This window comes from Amblyomma mixtum, chromosome 1 (assembly GCF_055824585.1).
Source record: "Amblyomma mixtum isolate Tamu chromosome 1, ASM5582458v1, whole genome shotgun sequence".
NCBI lineage: Eukaryota > Metazoa > Arthropoda > Arachnida > Ixodida > Ixodidae > Amblyomma > Amblyomma mixtum.
The window spans coordinates 109,636,547-109,663,476 of NC_143012.1; the positions used below are offsets into that span (position 1 = coordinate 109,636,547).

General features: G+C 47.9%; 1 protein-coding gene across 1 annotated transcript in view; it reads left to right on the forward strand.

Moving 5' to 3' along the window:
* Positions 1-26,930, forward strand: part of LOC149367508 (uncharacterized) — a 211,092-nt gene that overhangs the window by 20,623 nt on the left and 163,539 nt on the right. Inside the window, exons 3-4 of the mRNA XM_089574527.1 lie at positions 723-876; positions 17,341-17,357. Of these exons, the coding sequence (XP_089430653.1) occupies positions 723-876; positions 17,341-17,357 (171 nt within the window). The remainder of the gene's footprint in view (positions 1-722; positions 877-17,340; positions 17,358-26,930) is intronic.

A 26,930-nucleotide genomic window follows, 5' to 3' on the forward strand; every position in this document is an offset into this window, starting at 1 on the left:
TCTCTTGCACAGATTGTCATAAGTATTGTGTTCTCGGAGTCGGTCGTTAAGGCATCGGCCCGATTGTCCTTTATAAACTTTCCCACAGCTTAACGGAATCTGATACACAACACGTACCTTTAGTGCAAGGTACAAACGAAGTCCGGTGTTTTTTTGGAGCACTGCACACGTGGTGTACCACACGTCTGAGTAAGCTTGCAAAGCTTTGACAGCTTTTCCGGGGCTGAAAACAGCACTCTCAACTTCACTTTTCTGCCTATCCATTTGAAATTGTTGGCGATGCTGTGCAAATAGGCCCACGCAGACACTTTTAATTTCATTGGAATACTGACAAAGACCACCTCTACACCACCTCTATTTGTTGCACTAGAATGTGATCATTAAAATTATTACAGGATCCCTTTAAGGGTGCTAGCTGGCGCTGTCGCCCTTGAAGAGGCCTCTGAACCGGCTCCGAAACGTCGGGTTTTTAGAATAAAGAAGTTTTTACTGGAGATGTCTCGCAGTTTCCTATAAGCTATCAAACCCAACCAGGCCGGCGACTGTGTTGAAATTTTTAGTTTTCAGTGTGAGGTTTGAGTGTTTTTAAGGGAACATAGTCCGAGAGTGCAAAATGCTATCGTTTTTTGGATGCTGTGCTCACTAGCACCACTGTGTTGCAATAGAGAAGTGACAACTGCTTTTCGAAGATTCAGCTCAAGCGGTGATTGCTTTGCCTCCAGGGTATTGCCTTGGGCGCCGACTGGGCGGCCGTCCTTACGTCCGGCCAGATGTTACACCTTTTTAGCGAGGGCGGCGCTCAGCAGGCAGTGCTCTGCATACCCGGGGCTCCTGTAGCGCTGACGGGTGCGGCTGACCAGCTGGCGCTCTTCTACCGTGCTGCTGCAGGTATGCAAGTTTTGTTGATTTGGTTATTGACTCCTCAAGGGTCTCATGTGGAGACATTGCATGAAAAAGCGGGCGCTACAAGGCAAAAAAAAATAATTAAAAATTACTATGAATCGTTATCGCTGAGCCGCTTGAGTGTTGCTGGGTCGATGATGGTGGCAACTTTTGTGGACAGGCCACTCCTGTCTCGTGTTGTACGCAGAAAGAATGACTGCTTAAAAGTTATAGTACGGGCTTGTGGGGGATACACTGCATTACGGTTGCAGGAGTGTGCGATGCGTTGCCATCAGTGACATCGGGGGGCTCTTTTGAAGGAAAAGCTTCACTACGCGACCTCGGGCTTCAATCGCGCACCGTGAAAGTTCGACCTTCAAATTACCTGAAGCTTCGAAAGCAAAGGAAAGGCGCATAACTGGCCCCCCTGGGACAGCGGGCACCTTATTGGCTCTTTACGCTGCGAAACCAATGGAGCGGGAGCTTGGAAACCAAGGGAAAGGTACATAACTGCCTTCTTGGAACAGTGGACATCTCAGCTGTGCTTAAGATGTCGCGTGGCGGTAGTGAGAGATGTGCGCTGCATGCGTTGGCATTGACAACGCTGTGGCAGAAATGCGGCATTGAAGCCATAGGCCATCGACGTTCATTGTATTCATTGGCGTTGGCGTTGAAAATGTTTTACACTGAGATTATTTTAAGGAAAGGAAGTGTGCATAACCGGCTCCCTGGGTCAATGAACGCCTTAATCGCGCTAATAGGTGAGAGAGAGGTGTGGGCTTCATGCGTTAGTGCTGACAACATTGTTTCAGATAGGAGGCACTGCTGCAATAGCCGCAGTGTTCATTGGGTGCACTGCCACCTGCCAGGGTTGGAGGGTGGGTGCATTGCCCATCCCGTCCGGAACGCACTCAACGTTACAGACGCCAAGCCGCTTAAAGTTACCCGATACACCATAGCTTTCACGCTCTAACCAGGTTCAGCAGTAGTTGAACCGCACCATTTCTATCTACCCGTCATCAGAAGGCAAAGACAAAATTTATGAAATAGGCCCAGATGCACTACCCTACGGCGTGAGCCTAGAGAGGGCGCTTTTATGCGAGTTTTTAGTGATTAAATGTTGGAATCGTGTGAATAATTGGGCAAAATGAATTCCACGGTTCTGAACCTACTCGAGGACGTTAGTATGGTTACTGTGGTGCGGGTCAAAAATAGCATTCTTGGAAACTCTTGGAAAACAAGTTGTTTAATAGGGGGAGAGGCAAGGGAAAGGTTACGGCGTATATTACTTAGAGCACGGTTAGCAGAATCTGTTATGTGGTTCACATGACATGTCTCTTATGTAATACCACGAAAGGGGTCTTTAAGGTCATAAAACGAAACGAAATGAAATTAGGACACACGAAATATGCACACCGAGATATTTAAATAAATGATTTTTTGGCAATTTGGATGTTATTCATGTTATATTCAGTGATAACATGCTTATAACGACAGTGAATGCTTAAAGTTTCTCATGCTGCTCGATGATATCGAATGTAATCCTGTCCCTGACAAGACAGAGGTTCTTAATGTTCTGAAAGGACTGCAGTCTGAAAACTAAAGTCTATTGAAATGAAACTGGCTAACCATGATAAAATATTTAGTGAAATTAAAGCGCAGCTAAACAAAATTGATACAGCCTGCGCTGGTATCGATGACATGCAGGCAGAAAGGAAGAAACTGGAAGAGATAAGCGCTGAAAACACAGCAGAGGTAAATGTACTGTCTGCCCTGTTGAGCGATGCAGAAAACACATCTAGAAGAAAGAACCTTGTCTTCTGTGGCGTCGAGGAAAAAAGAGAGAAAAAAAACATAGGTTGACTCTGAAAAAATCACCATTGCTCATGGAAACAGTATCTAGACATTCAGGTAAAACCGCATGAGATTGAGCGCGCACATCGTATTGGGTCTTTCCAAGTTGGCAAATGCGGGGCTACAATTTTGAGGTGTGGTCACTTGAAAGAAAAAGAGCAAATACTGTCTTTGGCCAGGAAATTCAAACATATGGGCAATGCCGTTGTTCAAGGTCTGGCTTCAAGCACGCGTCTTTCCCAGAGACGCCGCATCGAGTCTGGATAGGCGCGAAAAGGCCCAAAAACTTGTCACATGTGAAAAAAACCTATTCTTTTCGACCACATTTCTAACCAGGTCCTGGAGGAACGCTCATAGCCTTCAGCAAGGTGAAATTACAAATGGCGTCGGCATAATCGTGATCCTTTATCATTTCTTCTGGCTAAGCAAAGCCGAAAGTTGGGCAAGTTGGTTAATGTTCATGATGTAAAAAGAGCGCACAAGGAACACAAAGGACGAAAAGGAAACGACGCAGACGAATGCTTGTTCATTTCGTTTCATTTAGTTCAATTAGTTCATTTCATGCGGTGTCTTACTACTAACTGAAACGTGACTTAACACATCAGTTGATAGCACCGAAGTTCTCTCTCGTTCTTATTGGGACGTATTCCAGAAGGATAGACCTGATAAGCATTATAGCACATACAGAAAACACAGAAGACAGGATGGACGCGTCTCTTCAGTGAAAGGAGTAACTGCGCGAAAGGGGTAGCACAACATGAAGGAACACACGCGACACTTAGATGCACAGCGCTGCCCCTCTAAGTGCTGTGTGCGTTCCTTCATGTTGCCCTAACCCTTTCCCGCAGATACTCCTTTCATCAGTATGAATCAACTAGCCTGGCAGATAATTTTGCCACACGTGTTTTCTGTGTCTGTTCACGCGCTTCAAACATGAATCATCTGGCCCCTCTACAAGTTCTTTAAAGGAAGGTTTAGCAAAGCGCATACCGGCCCAACATCATTGCGCATGCACAGACGGCCCTGTCTGCGCAATTAAGGATGCTATCGCTTACTGCGGCCCCTATGCGGCAATTCTCCCTGCTTGTAGCTTCCGCTGAATGGTTGCAGCGCGCGCTATGATGAAAATGTATTGCAACTCTCATGGCAGCTGGTAGATACTAAAAGCGCCGTATCATTAACCACAAGGCGGCCCTCTAATTTGTTTGTGAAACTGAAAACACAAAGGAAAATTGTTGGAATCGGCAAGAGGACCATCCCAGACGCTGCTTTTTGCATGCTTATTGCTGCACAAGGGGCTGTGAGCGAAAGTAGTTCAATTCCGGGCAATGCATACCGGAAACATTTAGAAAAACGTCGCTCATGAGATCACTACACTGTGCTACTGCGCCGGTAAGCTTTACCGGCACGAAAAAAGGGAAATTACTTTTTTATAACAATGCATCGCAGCTTTAAGTTCACTACGGTGGAAATGCAATACAGCCTCTTAGGAAGTGCCAAGACTTGGCGATTGACAATTTCAGATAAGGTCAGCAAATAGCAGCACTATGACTCCTATCACAGTTAGCGACTACTTAATCTTGTCGCTGGGAATCCTTAAACATCTCAAAATTGTTTAGAAGGATCCGAATGTGAGGAATGGCGTAGATTTTAAAAAATTTTGCAGTGGTTTAGCTCTGGTTAAATTGGAGGATTGCCAACGGGGTGAGAGAGAGAGGCGATGGAGAGTGCGCATGCGCAACTGACGAGCACGGCACCTCTGAGTCACCCGCGCAGCGGCGGCTCCAAGGGACAAGAAAAGAAGGGACACAGGACGAGCGCTGACTCGCAACTAAAATGTTTATTCACTGAAACCTTCTTATATGAAGAGACAATCAAAGGGAAGAAACAACACACAAAAAACTAAAAAACCATGGATCGCAACATTCGTCAGGTGCTCCCGACTTCCTAGAACTGGTACGGTTTTATTTGCATTCCACTTTCATAGGGTGGCAAGGCAAGCTATTTGCGCAGAAATCAGGAGTGTGCATCGGGTCCAGCCTCGCCCCGGTCTTAAGTGACATTTTTCTGTTGTACGTTGACAGGGATCTGGAAAATAACCTGTCTGGCCTACATCTCAAGACCGTCAGATATGTCGATCTATCTCATTTTTGTAGAACGTGGGCGTTTTCCGGCTCGAATGGTTGACATTCTAAAAGTGTTCAGGGAGTGTGGGTCTGGGTTACAGTTCACTTTTGAGGCACCAGTTAACGACGAACTGCAGTTTTTAGACCTGCGGCTGCATTTCGAGCAGAACCATGTTTGCTGGAAGTATAACCCGAGGTCGTCAAAGACACTTCTTAATTCTCACTCCGGTCATTCCAAATTGGTAAAAAATAGCATAATCAGTTCCTGCTTGCGAAGTGCTTTGACCAAATCCTGTCATCACACCATTCAAGATAGCTTCCAGACCAAGTTGTCTAGGGATAAGTTTGTGGCTTGTAAAACATGTGTTGTATACAGTGTACCCCTTTCCTGTGGAGCGCGTTACATTGGTCAGACCGGGCATTGCCTTAACAAGCGCCTACAAGAGCACAGGAACAACTTAAACATTGGTGATGACCTTTCACATTTGGTCAAACATTGTCTAGAATGTAAAGTCATGAAAAAGAAAAAGAAAAAATGCACTGCATTATTCAATCAAACACGTGTACTATACACCCACAGTGATCAGACGACACGAGAAGTTGTCGAGGCTTTTCATATCGCAGGGGATCAACTGAATTGCGTCAGTAAACCATCTGTTTTCCTTTGCGATAGGGAGATGAATTTTCTCGGGAGCACCTGACGAATGTTGCGTTTCATGGTTTTTAGTTTTTTGTGTGTTGTTTCTTCCCTTTAATTGTTTCTTCATATAAGAAGGTTTCAGTGAATAAACCTTTTAGTTGCGAGTCAGCGCTCGTCCTGTGTCCCTTCTTTTCTTGTCCCTTGTAGTTTGCGCTGTTCACATCACGTAGCGTTGCTTTCGGAACAAAAATTACTCAACGCCTATCGTGTCACCTGATTTATGACCCGTTGTGCTATATGCCACAGCTGGTGTTATCGTATTGTTACGGTGCATAGCCGCCGGGAGAAAATAGTATTGTTCTTAAAAGATTCACAGAAGGATGCTATCTTGATAACATTCGGCCGATAACATCCCATTTGGTAAAGCTCGTGCACAGCCGCCTATCAAAGCATGTTTCAGAAATCAGCGCATTGTGTCCAGCCCAGATTGGCTTTCACCGTAGATGCTCAGTATGGTCTGCCCTTGTTGATTTAGAGAGCAGAATCCGCCCTCCTATGCGAGACAACTAAGTATCAGCAAAAGGGTGGAAATTTGGGCTGGTTGGTGCATGATCTGAGGATAAAAAACAGCGCAAACGGGGACGAAGCAGAGAGAGGGACACGACGCTGACTAACAACCAAGTTTTATTGCACGTTCACAGGTTCAATACCACTCGTTCGTGCAAAAAAGGAAGGAAAAAGAAGAAAAAGAAAAGAGAAAGAGAGAAGGCGTGATAGACGAAAAACCACGTGCGTCAGCATCCCTTCCATTTCACTTCGCGACAGCGAAATTGACTATCTATGTATGAATGCATAATCTCATGCCACGTGGTTTTTCGTCTATCACGCCTTCCCTCTTTCTCTTTTCTTCTTTTTCCTTCCTTTTTTGCACGAACGAGTGGTATTGAACCTGTGAACGTGCAATAAAACTTGGTTGTTAGCGTCGTGTCCCTCTCTCTGCTTCGTCCCCGTTTGCGCTGTTTTTTATCCTCAGAAGTATCAGCGTTAGTGACGCTTCACATTGCTGAAGCATACGACAGTGTTGAACATTCCATCCTTCTCACGAAATTGTCATTACTACACCCGCCGTACTATGTTTATGTGCGGATCCGAGAATTTTTAGCAGGACGGCAGTTTTTTTTTTTGCACTGACGGCTCCTTAACTTCAGACATCTATGCCCAGACAAGAGGTGTGCCACAAGGTTCTGTGCACTCGCCACTTCTTTTCAATATTCTGATGTTTGACATTTCCATCCACCCTCACGTTACAGTTTGTGTTTATGCAGACGACATAGCCTTCTTTGCCTCGGCAGCTGACATTCATGCCCGGTATCGTTGTCTTCAGGCTTACCTCATTGTCCTCGAGGTTTGGCTTAATAACATTAATCTGGTGTTAAATGTGCATGAAAGCAGTGTGTTAGTTGTTCACTCCAACATGCCTTTATATATATCGTTACACTATCGCAAGGACAACATACCGCAGGTGAAATCCTTTCGGTATCTAGGCGTAATTTATGATGCTAGTATGGACTGGCGGCCCCACATCAAGAGGAACGTTTAGAAAGGAGAGCGCGCACTCGGTCGGCTACTTCGAATGAGCAATAGTAAATCTGGCACGTGCCCGGACACACTCCTACTCCTTTACAAAGCCTATGTCATACCCATTTTAGAATTTGGCTGCATACTCTTTTCTGGGTCCGCCAAATACAAGCTCCGTCCGTTGCTGCTGTTAGAAAGGCGCGAACTGCGCCTCTGCCTTGGTCTCCCTCAGTCAGTTTCACCGCAGTTCGGTACCTGGAGGCTCGTATTACCGACCTTAACTCTCGTTTTCAGCTATTAACTGTCCGGTCTTTCTTATGGGCATTGCTTCTGGTGTGGCAACACGCAGTTTTGTTTCCCACCCGGCTCTCTTTTTTAGTCATCATTGGCCAAGGTTCCGCCTCCCTCAAGTCGTTTCTACTCAAAACCTTTTATCGATCATTGGTGTAGATCTCAGTTTTGTGCGTAGAGTAAGTTCAGCAACGTCCCTTGTGGATATTGCTTTCGATTATATTTTCCCACCTAATGCAAAGCATCTGCCGTCCAGGGCACTAATTAGTCTCCTCTTTCCCCTACCACAGTGTGATTGTTAGAGATGCGTCCGGGGCTGGCCTGAAGGCAGCGTTTGGCATTTTTAAGGCGAAAGCCTTTAATGCCCCATACTGTCGTTAGCAGCCGCGTCGGCAGATTTGTCCGCGTTTCGGCGACACTATTTAAAACGAAACCGCGTCGCAGCTGGGAATCGAACCAGGGCCTTTGGCATTTGAAGCGGAGACGCTACCACTCCGCCACGAAGGCTCAAGGTTTGAGCGTGAATAAAGCCGCATCTGATGAATGCATGGGTTTCATAAATAAAATAAAAAAGTAAAATAGTAAAAAAGTAAAATAAATAAGTAAAAGTAAAAAGTAAAATAAAAAGTAAAATTTAGAAAATAAAAATAACAACAACAATAAAGTAATAAAAATAAAATAATAAATAATAAAATATGGGAAAAATTACAAACAAAAACAAAAATAAGAGAAAAAATAAAAAAGAAAAGAAATACGAAAATAAAAAATTGCTGGGGCTCAGCTTGGCTAAGCCTGGGGAATCCGAAGCATATTAGTGGCTAGGCTTGGTAATACATGGCTTTCCTTGGTTGAATACTTGGTCATCTTGGTACAACCACTAGAAGCCTTCGTCGTGGGGGAAGACAACGACATGGCTACAGCGGAACGCCGACTAACCCCGAGACGCGCGTTGGGTGAGCGCCTGGATTGCCACGGAAGCCGCGTCTGCCTGCCCGGTGGAGCGAGCGTTTCACCTACACCGAGTGTGAACGCGCGTTCGAAATGCGCGGGTGTGACGGCTAGGGGTCCCACGGCGATGGCGCGAGATGGAGGCCGGCTCTCTCATCCGATGTGACGTGGTGTGACGTCACGGTGTCACGTGGCGTGACGGCTAGGGGTCCCACGGCGACGGCGCGAGGTGGAGGCCGGCTCTCTCATCCGATGTCACGTGGTGTGGCGTCACGGTGTCACGTGGTGTGACGTCACGGTGTCACGTGGGGGTCTCACGGTGACGGCGTGAGTGGTAGCTCTAGCAATATGCTTCGCATAAAAATAATAAAAAAGCGCACACTGTGCCAGGAAACGCTTTCGCCTTGCAGCACTTTAGAGAGCCAAAGTGCTCCCTGAATTTTTTTCGGAGGCTCTCTGTTGGAGTTATTTGCTTCGAGCCCCGGATTACACTCCCATATTTCTAGCGGAGTTTATGGCTCTTGGGCTTTAAAGATTCCCCCAGTATCTCCCAGGTGATATTCCTCCCAGATTGCCTCTCTGTTTTGTTGGCGCTGGAGTCCGAATGGGACAATCTCTTGAGCCGCTCATGAAGGTATTTTCATTCCTGTATAGGTGAAAGAGTTGCGCTTCGTTTGGACCCCAGGTCACTGCGGTATTTCTTCACAAAATCAGCTTTCAATGTTCCGGTCGCCTGTAGCGTCCCTAATCTCATCCTTTTCGGAATGTCTCTCTTTCAGCGCTTTGAGTATATTACCACTCTGCAACTATCCCTTGCTCTCTACCGTTACTACTAACATCTCACGTACCCATGGAAGGTTAGTGCATGTAAATCCCGGGAGTGTGAGGTAGCGATGACACTCCTGCGGTGCAGATTACCCGCTCAAATCTTTACTTGTGCAGATGCGGGTTCAGTCCCTCACACCTTTGCGCGACTTGTGGAGAAGGGGAAACATTGGAGCATTTGCTGCTCTATTGCCGGAGGTTTGCGCATCAGAGGAGGACGTAGCTAGAGATTCCAATTATTCGAATGGAACTCACTTTGTCGGTTCCGCTTCTCCTCTCCTTTGAGCTTTGACAAAACTTCGTGCCGGGCCAGTTGGTGGGACATAGTGAAGACTATAAATGTGTTTCTTGCATATTTCAATAAATCAGTTGTTAGTAGCGCACTGTGTGTGTCGGTTCCTTTCTTTGTGTACGTTTTTTGCGCTGAACCAAGTTTCAACTCTCCTTTGAGCACGCCCGTTTTGTTTAAAGTGTCGCACGGGTCTGACAACGTGTACCGCCCCAAAACACCTCGAAGCACCGGCATCAACGCTTGGAAAAAATATATTCTTGGAGCTCTGTGCCACCGTCCTGGCGCACATTTCTGCGATCTGCAGGGACGTCACCCCGAACTCCAGCAGCGGTTTTCACATTTCTGTTGCTGTTCACATTTGGCGTTCACATCTTTCAAGGCGAGTCATCACTGCCTACCGCCGCTGCATCCTTTCGTAGGGGAGGGGGTTTTCCCAACGCCCCCCGGTCCGCGTTCCCAGGTGCGCCTTCGTGCTGCTCCCTACTCGACCATTTCGCCACATAATTGCTTCGCAAGGAGACAGGCACCGCCTAGCCATGGCTACGCAGCGCGTACACGAACAAGCCGCAAAGCGGACGTTCATCAGTCTACTCCCGCAACAAGTGCCCACCGGCCACAGTGCCATGGACGGCGTTGCCCCTGCAACCCTGCTATCCCTCCTCACCCCAACCCAACCCGGGAGGAGACCCTGCTCGGCTGCTCTGACCTACAGGCCCAACAGGCCTTGGTCGCGCGAGTCCGGGCGGCGGCCGACGCCACTGGTGTCCCGAACTAGGGACCTCTACCTAGTACTTGTAAGGGCTGGCCCCCTCTGGGTCAGCTCATACATACAGTGTATGTGTACATAAATGTTTTCCACCACCACTATCTTCTTTCCTTCGATTTCCTCCGCAATTACACAATTACTGCCGGTAGGTTTCCTTGCTAATGGTAGTCAAAATTTCTGCATTGCAAAGTCATTCAGCAATTTTTCTTGTATTCAATTCTCTAATCTTTACGCCCGTTTAATTTCTCCAATTCATTTTTTCTTTTTTAAATCTATAATTCCATCTTTAATTCCTCTGAATTCTTACCCAAAGTTATATCATTAGCTAGACAACCAAAGTTAATCCATTAGCTTGGAACCAATTTACCTTCTTTGGGCTCTCCTCACTGAACCCTGGCCAATCCCCCGTCGTGGGTATGTGCCATGCCACCAAAGCAACAACAACAACTTGGTTTGGTGTGTCTTCTGACTGCAGCCTGTCGCGTCTGCTCTTAGCTAACCCCCCCCCCCCCCCCCTCCCGTAATATTTGGTGGATGTTGTGTTGGGTATGACACCAGGGCCTTGCCCTGTACCTCCACAGAAGTCGTCAGCTGCGAGCCATCTCTATGGCGTCCAACACACCTCCGGCCGCAGCATCACCACCAGCGCCGACCGTTGTCGTGGCGCAGCCTCGCGACCCGGGCACCTTTTGCGGCACCAATGACGTCGATGTTGAGGACTGGCTCGCCATCTATGAGCGTGTCATTAGGCACAACCACTGGGACGCGACGCTCATGCTTGCTAACGTTATTTTTTACTTGGTGGGCACGGCGCGTGTCTGGTTTGAGACGCATAAGGGAGACCTCACCTGTTGGGACAACTGCGAACAAAAGCTCCGGGACTTATTTGGCAAGCCTTGGGTTGCCAAAGCACGCTGAGCGCTAGCTGGGCGCCAGCTGGGCGCTAAACTAGACCTTGCTTCTTGAGCTTAGTCGTCTACAGAGTCATGCCTCTCGTACATCCAGGACATCCTCGCTGTGTGCCAAAAACTAGACAGCGCCATGTCAGAGACCGACAAGGTGGGCCACATCCTGAATGGGATTGCTGGTGGCGCTTTCAACCTTCTCCTGTGCAAAGATTGTGCAACAGTCGACTCCGTCCTCCAGGTATGCCGGCAATTCGAGCAGGCAAAACACCGCTGTATTGCTTTTCGTTTCCAACGCTTTCCGAACACGGCGGCGACATCCTCCTGCGAAGAGCTGCCAACACTGCACGACCCGTCCCGCCATCCTGCCGATTTGACCAGAATTGTACGCAGAGAACTTGAAGCTATGACCCCCGTTACCTTCGCCCCTCAGCCAGCCGACGCTACGAATGCGCTGATCCAGGCCGTCGTTCGCCACGAGTTTGTGAATTTGGGCCCCAATTCTGGCTTGCCGTCTGAGTCACCCTGTCTGCCAAACAACGCAACACTGGTTCCTGCTGCTTCACCGACTCGGACAATACCACCACGTTACCGCTACCGGAATCCTGCGGATCGGCGCACCTCGGACACCGCCCTATCTGCTTCACCTGTTCACCTGTCGGCCACATTTCCCGCCACTGCTGCAGCTGTTGGTTTTCGCCACCTCACCTTTGTTCCACTTACGATCCTCGTGCCGACTGCGGACCTAGTTCTAATTATGATCGCCGTGCCGTTTAACGAATCACGCCAGATGTCTTCCCATTTGAGTTTCCACACGCCTGCCACGCCCCGACCCCGCGAAGGTCCAGCAGCTCGCCTTCTCCCCAGGTCCGCCGCTCCCGTTCTCCGCAATTTCGTCGCCCGTCCACTCCATCCTTACCTGGCTCTCACTCGGAAAACTAACCAATGCAGCTCCCAGAGAGGCGCTGCATTGATGACCCGTCCCGAAAATCATCTCCTTGTCCTCGCTCCTCGCCGCAACCTTCTCGATATCCGCGTGGACAGTACACCAGTTACCGCTCTGATTGACGCTGGCGCCCAAATTTCTGTCTTGAGCTCCTCCTTTCGCCGTCGTCTGAACAAGGTTGTGACACCTGCCGTCTCCTCAGTTCGTGTCGCCGAGGGAAGGGCAGGTGCCGTTGTTGGACTGTGCACTGCGCGTGTTTCCATTGCCGGTCGTACTACAGCTGTCGTGTTCACTCTCATCGACCATTGAACTCACGATGTGATCCTCGGCATCGACTTTTTAATGACGCATGCGGCGTTAATTGATTGCTCCACGGATCTTCTTCGTTTGGACTTGCCGCTCTGCTCTGAAAGTGCCGATATCAAGCCGCCTCGCTTACGTGCCGCTGAATTTACTCGCCTGCCGCGCGATGCTGCAGTCTATGTCCCAATGTCCCCGTTTCCCGCCGTTCCTGATGGTGTCTACATCACGTACCCAATCAAAGACGTTGTCCTCCAGCGTAACGTCATCCTTCCACCTACAGTCCTGACCGTCACCGGCAACCTCACCTACCTTTGGATTCTGAACTTCAGTCTCTCTCCCCAGGTTTTATACTCTGGCATCGCACTCGCTGAACTGGTTCTTTTGGCCGAATGTACAGTTTCTTCTCTCACAGCTGAGCCTAATTCTGGTCTCCATGCCCTTCGCCGCTCGGTCGCTTCACGCCCGCGCCCTACTTCTGCAATGAACGCAGCGGATTTGCCACCTGACCACGCCAACGCCCTCTGCGCCCTTTTATCATCCTAGAGTGACGTCTTCGATTTCAGTGATTGTCCTCTTAGCTAAACTCCTGTCGTGACCCATCGCAACAATAAGGGCGATGCCAGCCCTATACACAGGAGGCCCTATCGTGTTTCTATTCCCGAGCGCCATGTCATCCAGACAGAGATGGACAAGAGGCCGGTGAACAACATTATCGAGCCTTCTAGCAGCCCTTGGGCATCTCCTGTGGTGTTGGTCAAAAAGAAAGATGGCAGCTGGCGCTCCTGTGTCTACTATCGTCATCTTAATCAAGTAACAACGAAAGACGTCTATTCTCTTCCGAGAATTGATGACGCCCTCAACTGTCTACATGATGCCAGCTATTTTTCTTCTATTGATCTCCGTTGAGGCTACTGGCCAATCGCTGTTGACGAAAGGGATCGTGAGAAGACTGCCTTTGTCTCCCTCGATGGCCTGTACCAATTCAAAGTTCTACCTTTCGGTCTCTGCAACGCTCCTGTGACCTTCCAGCGCATGATGGACTCGCTTCTGCGTGGCTTCAAATGGACAACGTGCTTGCGTTGCCCAGATGACGTTGTCGTTTTCTCTTGCACGTTCGAAAGCCACCTACGTCGTCTTGCTACTATCCTTGCGGTCATCCGTCGTGCTGCTCTCCAACTGAACTCCAAGAAGTGCCGCTTTGGCCAGCGCCAAGTTAAGGTCCTCAGCCACTTGGTTGATCCTTCTGCTGTAAAGCCCGATCCGTACAAAGTTCGTGCCATTCGTGAGTTCCCCTCCCCCTCTCGTTCCTCGAGCGATGTGCGAAGTTTCCTCGGGCTCTGCTCGTATTTTCGCCGTTTATCTCGAATTTCGCCGATAAGGCCCGTCCCCTGACAAACCTCCTGCAGAAAGACGTCCCTTTCTCCTGGGGCCTGACCAAGCTCGCTCCTTCACGGCACTTGTTGCGGCCCTCACTGCACCACCTGTGCTAGCCCATTTCAACCCATCTACGCCTACGGAACTTCGCACAGACACTACTGGTCATGGTATTGGCGCTATACTTGCGCAGCGCCAACACGAGCACTTTCGTGTGATTGCTTACGCCAGCCGCCTTCTCTCTCCTTCCGTACGTAACTATTCCATTATGGAGCGGGAGCGCCTTGCACTAGTTTGGACAATAACGAAATTCCACCCTTACTTGTTTAGAAGGCCCTTCGGCGTAATTACGGATCACCATGCCTTGTGTTGGTGGTCCTCTCTTAAATACCCTACAGGCCGTCTGGGTCGCTAGGCTTTGCGCTTGTAAAATGTAGCAAGTGAAGGTGGGCTAGTGGTGGTTGACAATAGAGTGCATATTTAAACCGCGCAAAACGACTGTGGACGAAGAGAGGAAAGCACAGGACAAGACGCGGAACTTCAACTAAGGTGTACTACATGGAAAACCACATTCATACAAGATTCGTAATCACACCTGATAACCAGCAGACACTATCGCATTATACGGGCAAGTGGGCGCGCATGGCACAAGTTAGGATCTAGGTGGTTGGATTCTTTCTTGGATAACGGTACTGAAGTGGAGCTTATGGAACAGTCATTTTCTTTTTTTATGCAGTAGGCTTCAAACATTTCGCTGCTCACCTGGATCATTAGTTTTTTCAGGACAATTATGTCGCGGAATCTGTGCATGCAGTTACAATGGCGACAATGTTTTGCCAGTTCCCGCCCCCCGCCAATGATTCAACGGCTGCGCCATGCTCCTGAAGTCTAACATTTAGACGATGTCCAGTTTGCCCTTTGTAGCAATTCACACATGTGAGGGGTATCTGGTACACCACCCCAGTTTTGCAGGGAACGAACCTGTCTACGTGCTTAGTGCGGCACTCATTCTTTTTTCCAGGTCCCTGCACCATATTGCACCTGCCCGAAGCTTTTTTAGGCGCCGTGAAAACCACCAGGACATCGCATTTCATGGCCACTTTTTTGAGGCGGTGGGAAATTCGGTGGAAGTATGGCATAGCCACGGGTCTCCGGTGTTACGGTTCTTCACTTGGGCTGTGCTTCGGTGGGAAACGAGCTTCCTTGGCAAGGGCTTCTATAACCGAGGTGACCATCTCTCGAGGAAAACCAGCACTACTCAGTTGTTTTGACTGAAATCGCATGCTATCCTGCATTTTATGTGGGCAAGACTATCAAAGCAGCTCGAGGGCAGTTTTTTGCTATTCCCCTTTTAATGAGCTGTGAATGAGCTGACTGGTGGTTTAAAGTACCTTTTTTTGAGCCAGGCTGGTACCTCCAACACACCTGGGATCCACTAGTACTACTAACAATACATATGTCCAAACACTGCAAGCATCCCTGCAATGGCAACTCATAGGTGAAGTTCAGCGCACTTGGCTATGATTTTTAGATATGTAGACGATTATTCCATTTTCTTGAAAGGGGTATCTCCAGTAGGGGCCATTGGAGTAGCGATCCGTATCCTTAAAATCTTCAGTGAGTGTGCCGTTGGGTTGAGCTTCACCTATGAGTTGCCATCACAGGGATGCTAGCAGTTCTTGGACATATGTATTGTTACTAGTACCAGTGGAACCCACGTGTATTGGAGGTACCAGCCTCGCTCAAAAAAAGGTATTTCAAACCACTAGTCAGCTCATTCAAAGCTTATTAAAATGGGACTAGCAAAAACTGCCTGCTCTTGATAAGTCTTGCTCACATGAAATGCAGGGTAGCGTGCGATTTCAGTTGCATCGACTGAGTAGTGCTAGTTTTTTTCGAGAGATGGTTGCCTCGGAGATAGAAGCCCTTTACAAGGAATCTTGATGCCCACCGAAGCACTGCCCAAGTGAAGAACCGCAACGGCGGAGACTCGTCGCCTCAAAAAATTTACCATGAAATGTGATGTCCCAGTGGTCTTCACGGCGCCCAAAAAGATTTCAGGCATGTAATATGGTGTAGGGAAACGGAAAAAAGAATTAGTGCGCTGTTTGTGCGCTTTTTCTCTTTTGTGCACTGTCTTTTGTGCGCTGTTTTTCAACCATGAAGAATTAGTGCAGCATTAAGCACGTAGACAGGTTCGTTCCCTGAAAAACTGGGGCGGTGTACCAAATACCCCTCACATGTGGGGATTGCTACATAGTGCAAAGTGGACGTTGCCTGATTGTTATACTTCTGGAGCATCGCGCAGCCATTGAATCATTGGCGGGGGGCGGGGAACTGGCTAAACATTGTCACCATTGTAACTGCATGCCCAGATTCCGCCACAGAATTGTCCTGAAAAAATTAAAGACCCAGCTTAGCAGGGAAATTATTGGAGCCTACTGCATAAAAAAGAAAACTACCGTTCCGTCAGCTCTACCTCAGTATCGTTATCCAAGAAAGATTTCAATTATCTAGATGCTAACTTGTGCCACGCGCGCCCACGTGCCTGTATAGTGTGCTGGTACCTGCTGTTTATCAGGTGTGATTACGAATCTTGTATGAATGTGGTTTTCCTGTAGTAAACCTTAGTTGAAGTTCCGCGTCTTGTCCTCTGCTTTTCTCTCTTTGTCCCTCGTCGTTTTCCGCGGTTGCAATATGCACTCCATTAGCTTGCAAGAATGCACATTTAGGAGAGCAGAAAGTTGGGCTAGTTGGTTGATTTGCATACTGTAAAAATTGCACAGAAACACGAGAACAAAACCTTGACAAAGACAAGGACAACCGCTACTCACAACAAGTTTTATTCCAAAAAGCATGCACATATAAATAGAAAAAAAAAACTAAAGAAAGCAAACCACACCAAGCTGTCATCAAGAACATCACATGTAACCCTTTGTATACCAGAGTGATTTGGGCAAAAAACTGAACTCCCTATCAGAGAAGCGGACGGAAGTCTGGCTGATGCATTTATCTCCGCTGATGGATATGAAAATGCTTCCATCAGCCCCCGACAAGTTGATCTCTATGCCTGAACACAATTGTTGTTTTGTCAAAGAGCGTTTTACATTGCATCTTCTTATCGCTCGCATCACAAGTGCGAGAATGTTTTGGGGGGGTTGTCAAGGGAATCTCCCCTGAGTAGTCATCGGTGTTCACCTAATCTTTCGTTGACGCATCGCCCGGTTTGGCCCGACGTACACTGCACTACAGGATAGCGGCAACTTATACACAACTCCCCTGACACAAGGAACGAACGGGGCTGTGTGCTTGATACTGCACTCATTCTTTCTTCCTTTCCTTCGGCCGCCGCTTTCCTTCCGGCTGCTCACCTGAGAACAGATTGAAGCCATCTTTCTAGCGGTGGAAAACACTATAGGAAAGTTGTAACGCCCGGCTACTTTATTAAGCCCATGCGCCAACCTCTGCACGTATGGTATAACGGCGACCTTTCGCCGGTCTGTTTCCCGAGGTTTGGGCCTCGACCCTGCCTTGGTCCACCTTAACATCCCGCAAGCTTCCACGATTGTTTGCTGATGGTAGCCACTCTCTTTCAGCCTTTCCAACTGAGACACAACACCTTCATTGATGACATGTGGGCACGGCTTGAAGATGGCCTCTTTGAGACTGGAAGGCAGGAAGACATATCTTGATTACTCATCCAGCCACTCCAAAGTCATAACGAACGGGATAATCACTTCCTGTCTCAAAGCGGCCATATTCAAGTCGTGCCCACATGTCGTCAAAGAAGATGTTGTGTCTCAGTTGGAAAGGATTAAAGAGAGTGAGTACCCTCAGCAAACAGAAAGTAGATTGAGGTTGAAAGTAACCTCGCCCGCTCCACTAAAGTACCGCGGGTAGCAAGAAATTGAAAAGAAAAGTAAATTAATATAAACCGGATTAGTTCCGAAAGAAAAGAACGATGTATAGAAAGAAAGTGAGAAAAAGAAAAAAAAAAGTGGGGGGAAGATCTACCACCAGCAAACCCGCAGCCAAGGGAACAGGCCGAGCTCAGCGGCATTTATTTTCCTTTTTTTTATGCGCACTCCTCTGGACTATTCTTGAGAGTTCTGGCACTGTTGTAGGTTTCAATGACGGTCGCCACCGCTGTATTAGTCGCCTCGTCCTTGACTTGATCTCAGCCACTGGACCTTCATTGATTGACTCGTGACTTCTGGCTCCGCTGCTCCAAGCTGCGTACGCTTTTTCCCGTGTGGCCCGCTTGATGGTTCTGCGAGTCTTGAATCTGCAAAACTACTAAAAAATTGCACTTGAAATGGACATTCTTTCATTATTCCTTTTGGAGTTGGCATTCGTGTTGTTGTGGAACTTGATTACATTATTATGTCTTGCCCCCCTGAAAGTCTTTGCGCCACCAGCCTCCCGGCTTTGGTGTTATACTTCGGGGGGCAGGACAGGGAAGCAAACACTTGTGGAAGCTTGCGGGATGTTGTCATGGTGGATCAAGGTAGGGTCGAGGCCCAAACCCCGGGAAAGAGACCGGCGAAGGGTCGCCGTTATACCATACGTGCACAGGTTGGCGCATGGGCTTAAGAACGTAGCCGGGCGTTGCAACGTTCTTGTAGTGTTTTCCGCCCCTAGAAAGTTGGCTTCAAGCTGTTCTCAGGTGAGCAGCCGGAAGGAAGAAGGCAGCCGAAGGAAAGGAATAACAATGGATGCAGTATCAAGCACACAGCCCCGTTCGTTCCTTGTGCCAGGGGAGTTGTGTATAAGTTGCCGTAATCCTGTAGTTCAGTGTAGGTTGGCCAAACCAGGCGATGCGTCAACGAAAGATTAGGTGAACACCGAAGATTACTCAGGGGAGATTCCCTTGACAACCTCTCAAAAAATTGGCGCACTTGTGATGCGAGCGATGAGAAGATGCAATGTAAACCACTCTTTGACAAAACAACGATTCTGTTCAGGCATAGGGATCAACTTGTTCGGGTACTCATGGAACCGTTTCGTATGCGTTTCAGCGGAGATAAATGCATCAGCCAGACTTCGGTCCGCTTCTCTGATAGGGATTTCCACTTTTTGGCCAAATCACTCGGGTAGACAAGGGGTGACATAAGATATCTTGATGCTAGCTAGGTATGGTTTGTTTTGTATTTTCCTATTTACATGTGCATGCTTTTTGGAATAAGACTTGAGTTGTGAGTAGCGCTCGTCCTTGCCTTTGTCTCTGCTTTGTCTTGGTGCTTCTGCGCATTATTTTCAGTATGTATATACATTTACTGTTGTGTACAAGTCCGGCCAGCTGCACCAAGATGCAGACTGTCTGTCCCGCCGTCCTGTCGATCCTCCTGGTTCGCACACCCGTGATACCGACGATTGTGTTCTGTCTGTATCGGACTTTCTAAACATCGGTGACGAGCAGCGCCGTGATCCATCTCTGCGCCTCATAGTCGACCGCCTCCGCAGCGACCCTTCCGATCCTGCTGTGCGTACAGAGCGCTCTGTACCATCTTCTCCTTCTTCTTACTGTGTGGTGTTCGCGCTGCTGACACATACGGATCCTTTTCTCAGCCAGGAACAAGTTTAGAGGCCTGTGCAAGAGAGCGAACCAGGAAAGCGGAAAGAAGGCTTGTCAGAAGAAACTCCGAAACACATTTGTCAACTGTAGTGGTAAAATAAAACATACACTCGCCAAAAATGGTTCTTAAAACTTGATGTTTCGGGACCCCTACGGGTCACTTGTTCACAATGAAAGATGGACGGAATGAACCGCTTCCTATATGCGCACTTGACAGCGCAGTGAGTGGTCTGTACTATCTTCTTCCTGTGTTGTGGTCGCAGACAGGTTGTGCGATACTTGGTTGTTAGTTCAGCGCATGTGTCTGTCTCGTCTTCTTCCGTCCCGTCCGTCAGCGCTGTTTTGCCGTACCTTTCAACAATGACAATGTCTGATACGAGGTAATCGGCAATGGCAATCAGTACACCGCCTCCGTGTTTTGCAGTCCTATCTTGGCGGTAGATGGTGTAGTTTTTTTCACACTCAAGCAATTCTGTATTGCTTATAACATTTGAAAGCCGTTTCCGTTAACACCACCACATCGGCAGCGCATGCATCAATTACAGACGGTAGATCATGGCGTTTGTTTACGATACTCCGGATGTTTGTGAAGAGAAAGGATAGATTTCCACGGACAACATTAGGAGCACGTTTTTGGGTTAGGATAAAGATGTGTCTGTCGGTGCAAGTAGTGCCAGACGAAGACCCGGCTGGACTGCTGTCACTGAAAGGCCCTATTTCGCACACGCTGTCGGTGTCCGCTGAGTAAACATAATATTTATTGTCGATGTGAAGCTTGTTACACCGTACTGAAATTTTTTTGCCGCTTTAAGTACCAAAATCGAAAAGCTTTTTTCTCAGATTTCTTGTCGCTTTGCAAAAATCTTCACTCACGGTTACCTTGGAAGCTTTTAACTTGTTTTTGAAGCCAGAATAGTTTCCCTAAGATAAAATGAGACAAATTTAACGATAATGGGACGACATTTGTCGGGGACAAAGCGGCCTAGTCTATGGGCTCGAGATATGCTTTCGTTGCTCTCATCCAAACCGAAGTTAAGCGTGGTATTTAGAATGGAGCAGATTTTTTGTTCGGATTCGGCCCATGTCTCTTGACAACTATCGTTGATACCGTGGAATATCAACTTCTCTTGGCGCGAACGATCTTCAAATTCGTTCAGTCTCCGATCAAGTGCTACAACATGAGCAACACTTTCGACCTGAGGCGCCTCAGATTTGCGAATACTTTTTTCCACTGCAGTGAGACGACCATCAATATCTGCATTCCGCAGCTCCATTGAATTTTGGGCCATCTTAAGTTCATTTAAGTGCGGTCATAACTTCCATGCCCTGCGGCCGGCTGTGAGGCCACTTCCGTAGGTGTCGTTTTAGAGCCTGGCTACTGTGAACCCCAGAGCGGACCTGGTTTCTCCGGAACAAGAAACCGGCGCGTCGGTACCCATACGTGCACGCCCCGGCGTGCGGAGGCAAGTAGAATGTATTTGAAAACTGGCTGTGGTCTAGCTCTGGTTAAGCCTGGAGTGACGCGAGAGCTACAGCTGGCCGAGCGGAACTCGCCGAGTCGAATTGCAAAGTGAGCCTTTCGCCGCTGCGTTTCGCTGGGCGTTCCTTCTTCATCTTCGTCCCTGGACGGGGATTCACAGTTACGGCGTAATTTTTAAGGCGGAAGCATTTAATGTCTCATCGTTGTAAGCAGCAGTTGTCGACAGAAAATGTCACGCTTTTCAATTGGTCGAAACGGTCGTGACGTCACAGTGCGCGAATTTCAAACGAGGCCAGTTGTACTTTGGCTAGTAACATGGGTTTTTCCCGCTAGAGGGCCAACGGAGGCGCATGTGCTTCGTATGGGCTCCGCGTTCGAGCATCTTCTGCAAGGAAAAAACCCAGGATACTTTTACTCCGACACACGGACAAGAAGCGTGAGTCCTTTCAAGACCTCCTTTAAGCAAATCGGAGGTCGGGCGACCGAGCTCCGACTGTCTAAAGCCAGCGTCGCTCCGGCGCCCTAGCTTACCCGAATGCCAGGCATGGCGCGGCGCGAACGCCACGGCGCGAACGCCACGGCGCGAACGCCACGGCGGCAGTCATGGAGTACGCCGTACCTGGGACGAACGCCTCCCCAGACGAATTCGAGACGCCCGATTGGAAAACGATTGTGTCTTACCGTAATCAGGACCCCAAAGTTGTATCATTAACAGCTCAGAAGCCAAATAAGCAGACCGAAAAGTCGAAGGCGCAACCTCTCCCTCCACTCCATCCTAAGAAACCACTTCCACGACTACCGGAGGAAGACTATAAGATAATCTACAGACCAACGGGTGGCGTAGACATCACGCGCTACACCGAGAAATCTATCAGGCAAGCTATTGCATCAGCTAGCGGCATTACCGCGACCGAGGCTGACAAAGACCAATCCAGAACGAACTGTACAAAGAATGTGTTCACCATATCGACGCCGGTGCAGGCAAACGCACTATGTTACGTCGCAGTCAAACAAATCAAGCTGGAAGGCAAATACATCATCATGACGTCGTACATCGCTCCTCCGGACAAGGCCTTGCAGGGCATCATCTACAGGGCTTACGATGGCGAAACGCAGCAAGAAATGATGAAAGAACTTCGCAAAAGAAAACCCTAAATCGTCCAAGCACGAACCATGGGAAGAACATCAAAGTCCCTCCTGCTCCACTTCGACGCGGACGAATTGCCATATAGCATCATATACTTCGGCGTCCTGTATCCGGTCTACCCCTTCATTCCAAAAGTAGAGGCGTGCACGAACTGCAGAAGAGTCGGACACAGAAGAGACGTATGTCCAGAGCCACCGCAACAACGGTGCCCGTACTGCGGAAACCAGCACCTCAAAGAAGAAATCTGCGACCCAGTCTGCATTGTCTGTGGAGAAGGGCACCGCACAGGCGATAACAGCTGCAAAAAAAGATTTCTACGACCCCACACTAAAACGTCGGAGCACCAATCAAGATCAAAATCCCGGACCAGCGACGACTCAAAATCCACCCAAAGAAACGACCGCTCGAGCTCCTTCCCGCCCTTGAACAGCGGACGCAGCAGCAGCCGCAGTAGCAGCCGCAGCGGACGCAGCAGCAGCCGCAGTGGAGGTGACAGCGGCACCAGGGCTCTGGCATGTTGCGAGTTGCGCGTCCGCGCCGAGGGTGGCGCCACGCTCGAAACGATTGCAGCGATCCTGGTATCGGCGGTAAACGCGGCTGCAGTTAAGCCTAATAAAAGTGAAATTTTTCGACCACTATCGATAATAAAAACATGCTTATGAACTAAATTATAACCAGCCATAGGTATTAAAAATAAGATATCAAAGAAATTAGTTGCGAAGATGACGACGCGGGTAACGCGGCAGCAGACGACAAGCAGACGACGCCCGGTCAGCCCCGCAAGCGAAAACGGCGACGTCGGCGACGTCGGCGACATTCACAGTGCAGCAGCGTCATTGGCGTCATGTCCCTAGCCCAACGCTCTTTGATTTCTTCTACACGAGTCAAAGGTTGAAAATTTTCGCTGCCTTTCTCTGCGTGTGTTTATTCATAGCCACAGACTCATGCGTTTCAATACATGTCAGATGTTTTACTTCCCTGCTATTTACCTAAATCTCTTACAAAGTCGTGTACAAACCTACATTCAGTCATGTAGCATTTTATTATGTATACTGTACCTACCTTGACACCTTTTTTTTATCCCCTATATATTCTCTGTGCGCTCATGTCTTCTAGGTTTACATAATGGCGTTTTTTTATTTTGATTTTTAGGATGCCTGTCACTGATATTGCAATGCCATTGATGCCCGAAATCACTTTTTGAACATAGTTTGTCACTGCTGATGTTCTCTTAATAAATTGTTCTTTGTACAAAACCATTTACGCTTTTCGTTCTCGAGCGAGCGCAGCTGCTAAGCAGTCGCGCCGCTCGCCGCCATACACCATGCTACATCAACAGACGCATCGAAATACAAAAGCGCGCGAGCAGGTTCCGTAAGTACTTGGGAAATCAAGCGTGAATGCAGCGCGCGATCAGTTAATCACCAGTATTTACAAAGCTTGGATCGAGCTAGGGGTCGCCAGCACCAGGAACGCGCGAGTACAGTGCACTGTAGCGCGAGCAACCGGCCACAACCAGCCGCCTAAACGCGCCGCCATATTGGATTTTTGATGCGTTTACCGCCTCTCCTAGGTGCCGCCACCATCGCCTTCTAAAAAAACGTCCCCATTGGCTCTATGAGAGTGTCACTCCCTTGGCGGCACCGGCAGCCGGAGGCAGAGCCCCGGACCTAAACAGGTGAGCTGGGCGGGAGTGGCCTCTCACGGAAAGGGGACGGAGCTGCAGTTATTACAGTCTAAACTCGATCAGGCACTCCACCACATTCAAATACTTACGGACCGCATCAAACACTTAGAACAGGAAAACAGTAAACTAAAAGCACCCGCCAAATCTAAGGACCCTCCTCCAAAACCACTTGCCATGCAGGAAGTTACAGAAATGGAAACTACTGTGTCCGCAACAGTCGAAACCCCAGTAAGCGTAGTAAGCAAGGAAGAAACACCTCGCAAAAAACGAGCAGTAGCTGATGTTAGAAATCCCTCATTGGAGGATAGAGTCCCAAACTCGAACAAAAAGTGGAAGAGCACAGTCAGAAACTCGATAACGTAACACAAACAGTTGACAATTTATCACAAAAACTCGAACAACACATACAGGATGTAAATCACAAGTTCGGGGTAATCGACACCATTTTACAGGAAATTTTACGTCGGCTTCCCCCGTGAGCTGAAGGGGTGCCAATCGATCTATCCCAGCAAAATGGCCAATCCTAAAAGCATAACAATTTGGCAGTGGAACTGCAGATCTATGCGCAACAAAAAAGCAGATCTGCAGTTACATATTCAATCGCAATCCGAAAAACCTCACGTAATAGCGATCCAAGAACCCAGAATATCTCGACTAAAACTGCCAGGGTACCGGGCAGTTCTGCCATGTCACATCACAGAACAACCTTTAACCACTACGATGGTACATAGAAACCTTACCGTGGTTAGCCACGAAATTGAAAACGTAGAGCTCGACTGTATCTTAAACGAAATTTTACCTAGCAAAAGAAACTCCTCTTCTCTGTTCACACTGAACGCATACAGCCACCCCAGGGCGCAGGCTGGACCAGCAAAAGCCGCTATACTGAAAGCCCTACAAATTGCAGGCCAAAACCCAACCCTAATTGTGGGCGACTTCAACGCTCAACACATGCAATGGGGACACGCAACTATATCTAAGAAAGGCACGGCCCTAATTGATTTTATCCAGCAAAGAGGGCTAACCCAATACACGGATCCCATGCAACCTACCAGGATAAGTAACAGCGCGAGCAGGGACACGTGCCCGGACCTCACGATAGGCAAAAATCTCCCAGACTTAAGCTGGAGCAACACCAGACAAAATCTGGGAAGTGACCATTATATCATAGCATCTAAAATCGCCATTGCCAGTCTCAAACCCCAACCCAGAAAAAACAAGATCACTGACTGGGACAAACTTAGGACGATCCGCGACCAAAATCAGGAACCGATCACAGACCTAGAACAGTGGACACAAACCCTCCTATCAGATGTGGGAAAGGTTACTAAAGAACTAGTACATGACCTAGACGTAAATGCGATTGACAGCAGACTTACACACATGTGGGAGGCAAGGCAAAGCCTAGAAAAAAGATGGATTAAACAAAAATACAACAAAAAGCTTAGAAACAAGATACTCACACTCACAGAAGAAATTCAACACCACTCCGCAGAAATCGAAAGGCAGCAATGGGACCATATCTGCGAAAATGTAAATGGCAATCTGGGTACGAGAGAAACGTGGAATCTTCTGCGGCATCTCCTTGATCCGGAATCAAATAAAGCTACGACTCAAAGGGAAATCACCAAAATTTTAAACATGGACCCAGGCACGGATCAAGACATTATCAACACGCTACAGCAGAAATACTTCTGCACAACCCGAGAGACGCAGTCACTACCAGATTATAAAGGACAACCTAACCCCCTCCTGGACTCTGACATAACAATAGCGGAAATAAGAGCAGCCCTCCATAAGATACGCACGACATCCGCCCCGGGAGAAGACGGCATTAACAATAAGACACTCAGAAACCTAGACGACGCTTCCATCACAGCCCTCACGGATTTTGCGAACGAGTGTTGGAGGGAGGGAAAACTCCCAGCTGCTTGGAAACATGCCATCGTTAAATTCATCCCAAAACCGGGCAAAAAGCTCGCGCTCGAAAACCTCAGACCTATTTCGCTTACATCTTGCATAGGAAAACTTATAGAGCACGTCATACTAGACAGACTGCAGTCTCACATGCACAAAGACAATTTATATCCACACACTATGATTGGCTTTAGACCACATTTATCAACACAGGACACGATGCTTAGACTAGGCAGGCATACTTCCAGGCATACTTCGGCTGGAAGTATGCCTGGTATCGAAACGGCAAGATTTTCGCCCGGAAATCAGAAGGCAGTCTCATTGTCCCCATTTGCCATCTTGATGATTTGCAGAAAATGACTTAGGAACAACAAATGTGTTCATCTTTTCTGGTGGCTCCTTATTTAAAATATGGGTTATCTGCCGTCCGAGGTAAAAGGTTTTATATCAGATAAAAAACCAGCAATGACATTTTTTCATCAAAATGTTCGATCGCTTGCAAATAAGACAGATGAACTGACCATGTTAATACATAGCTTTAGGATACCGATTACAGTCATAATGTTAACCGAAACTTGGTTAACGCCTACATCACAATTGTTCCGGCTTTCTGGTTATCAGTCGTTCTTCTGTAGTCGACATGATAAGCGAGGGGGCGGTGTAGCGCTTTTGCTCAAAGGTGATATTGTTGCTGAACCAGTCGACGATTTCACCGCTATAACTTCTGAATATGAGGTATTAACACTACAAAACCGTACAAACTTGTTCTCTGTTGTGTACAGACCACCATCAGGCGATGCCACCCGCTTTTTTGCTTTCGTTGAAAAGCTTTTTAGTTATGCAACAGAAGAAAAAATGAATCTAGTTTTAGGAGGTGACGTCAATATAAATATGCTGTCATCTTCTCCGCTGCAAAAGGATTTCCAGACTCTAATTACAACTTGCGGTTTTTCGAATACAATTTCTACAGCAACACGCGTGACTGTTGACAGTGCCTCCTTATTGGATGTATTCATATTAAATATTAATATTCATTCGTTAAAGGCCGACGTTCTGTACACTGATATCAGTGACCATCTAGGCATCATTTTATTAGTAAGTAAGATTAATCATTTGATTCAGAAAACTAAGGAACCAGTTTATGTTCAGTCAATCACGCCATCAAATCTGGAGGCTTTTCGCCACGCCATTGCTCAGCAAACTTGGGATAGCCTTTATTGCGCACAAGACAGTGACTCTGCATATTCCGCTTTTATTAATATTTTTAAACCATTATATGATACACACTTTCCACGGAAAAAAATTACAAGGCCATCAAAAGCGCGGAAACCTTGGCTGACCCCTGAGCTTCTTGACATGATTAAACAAAAACATTTTTTATATGCCAAATTTGT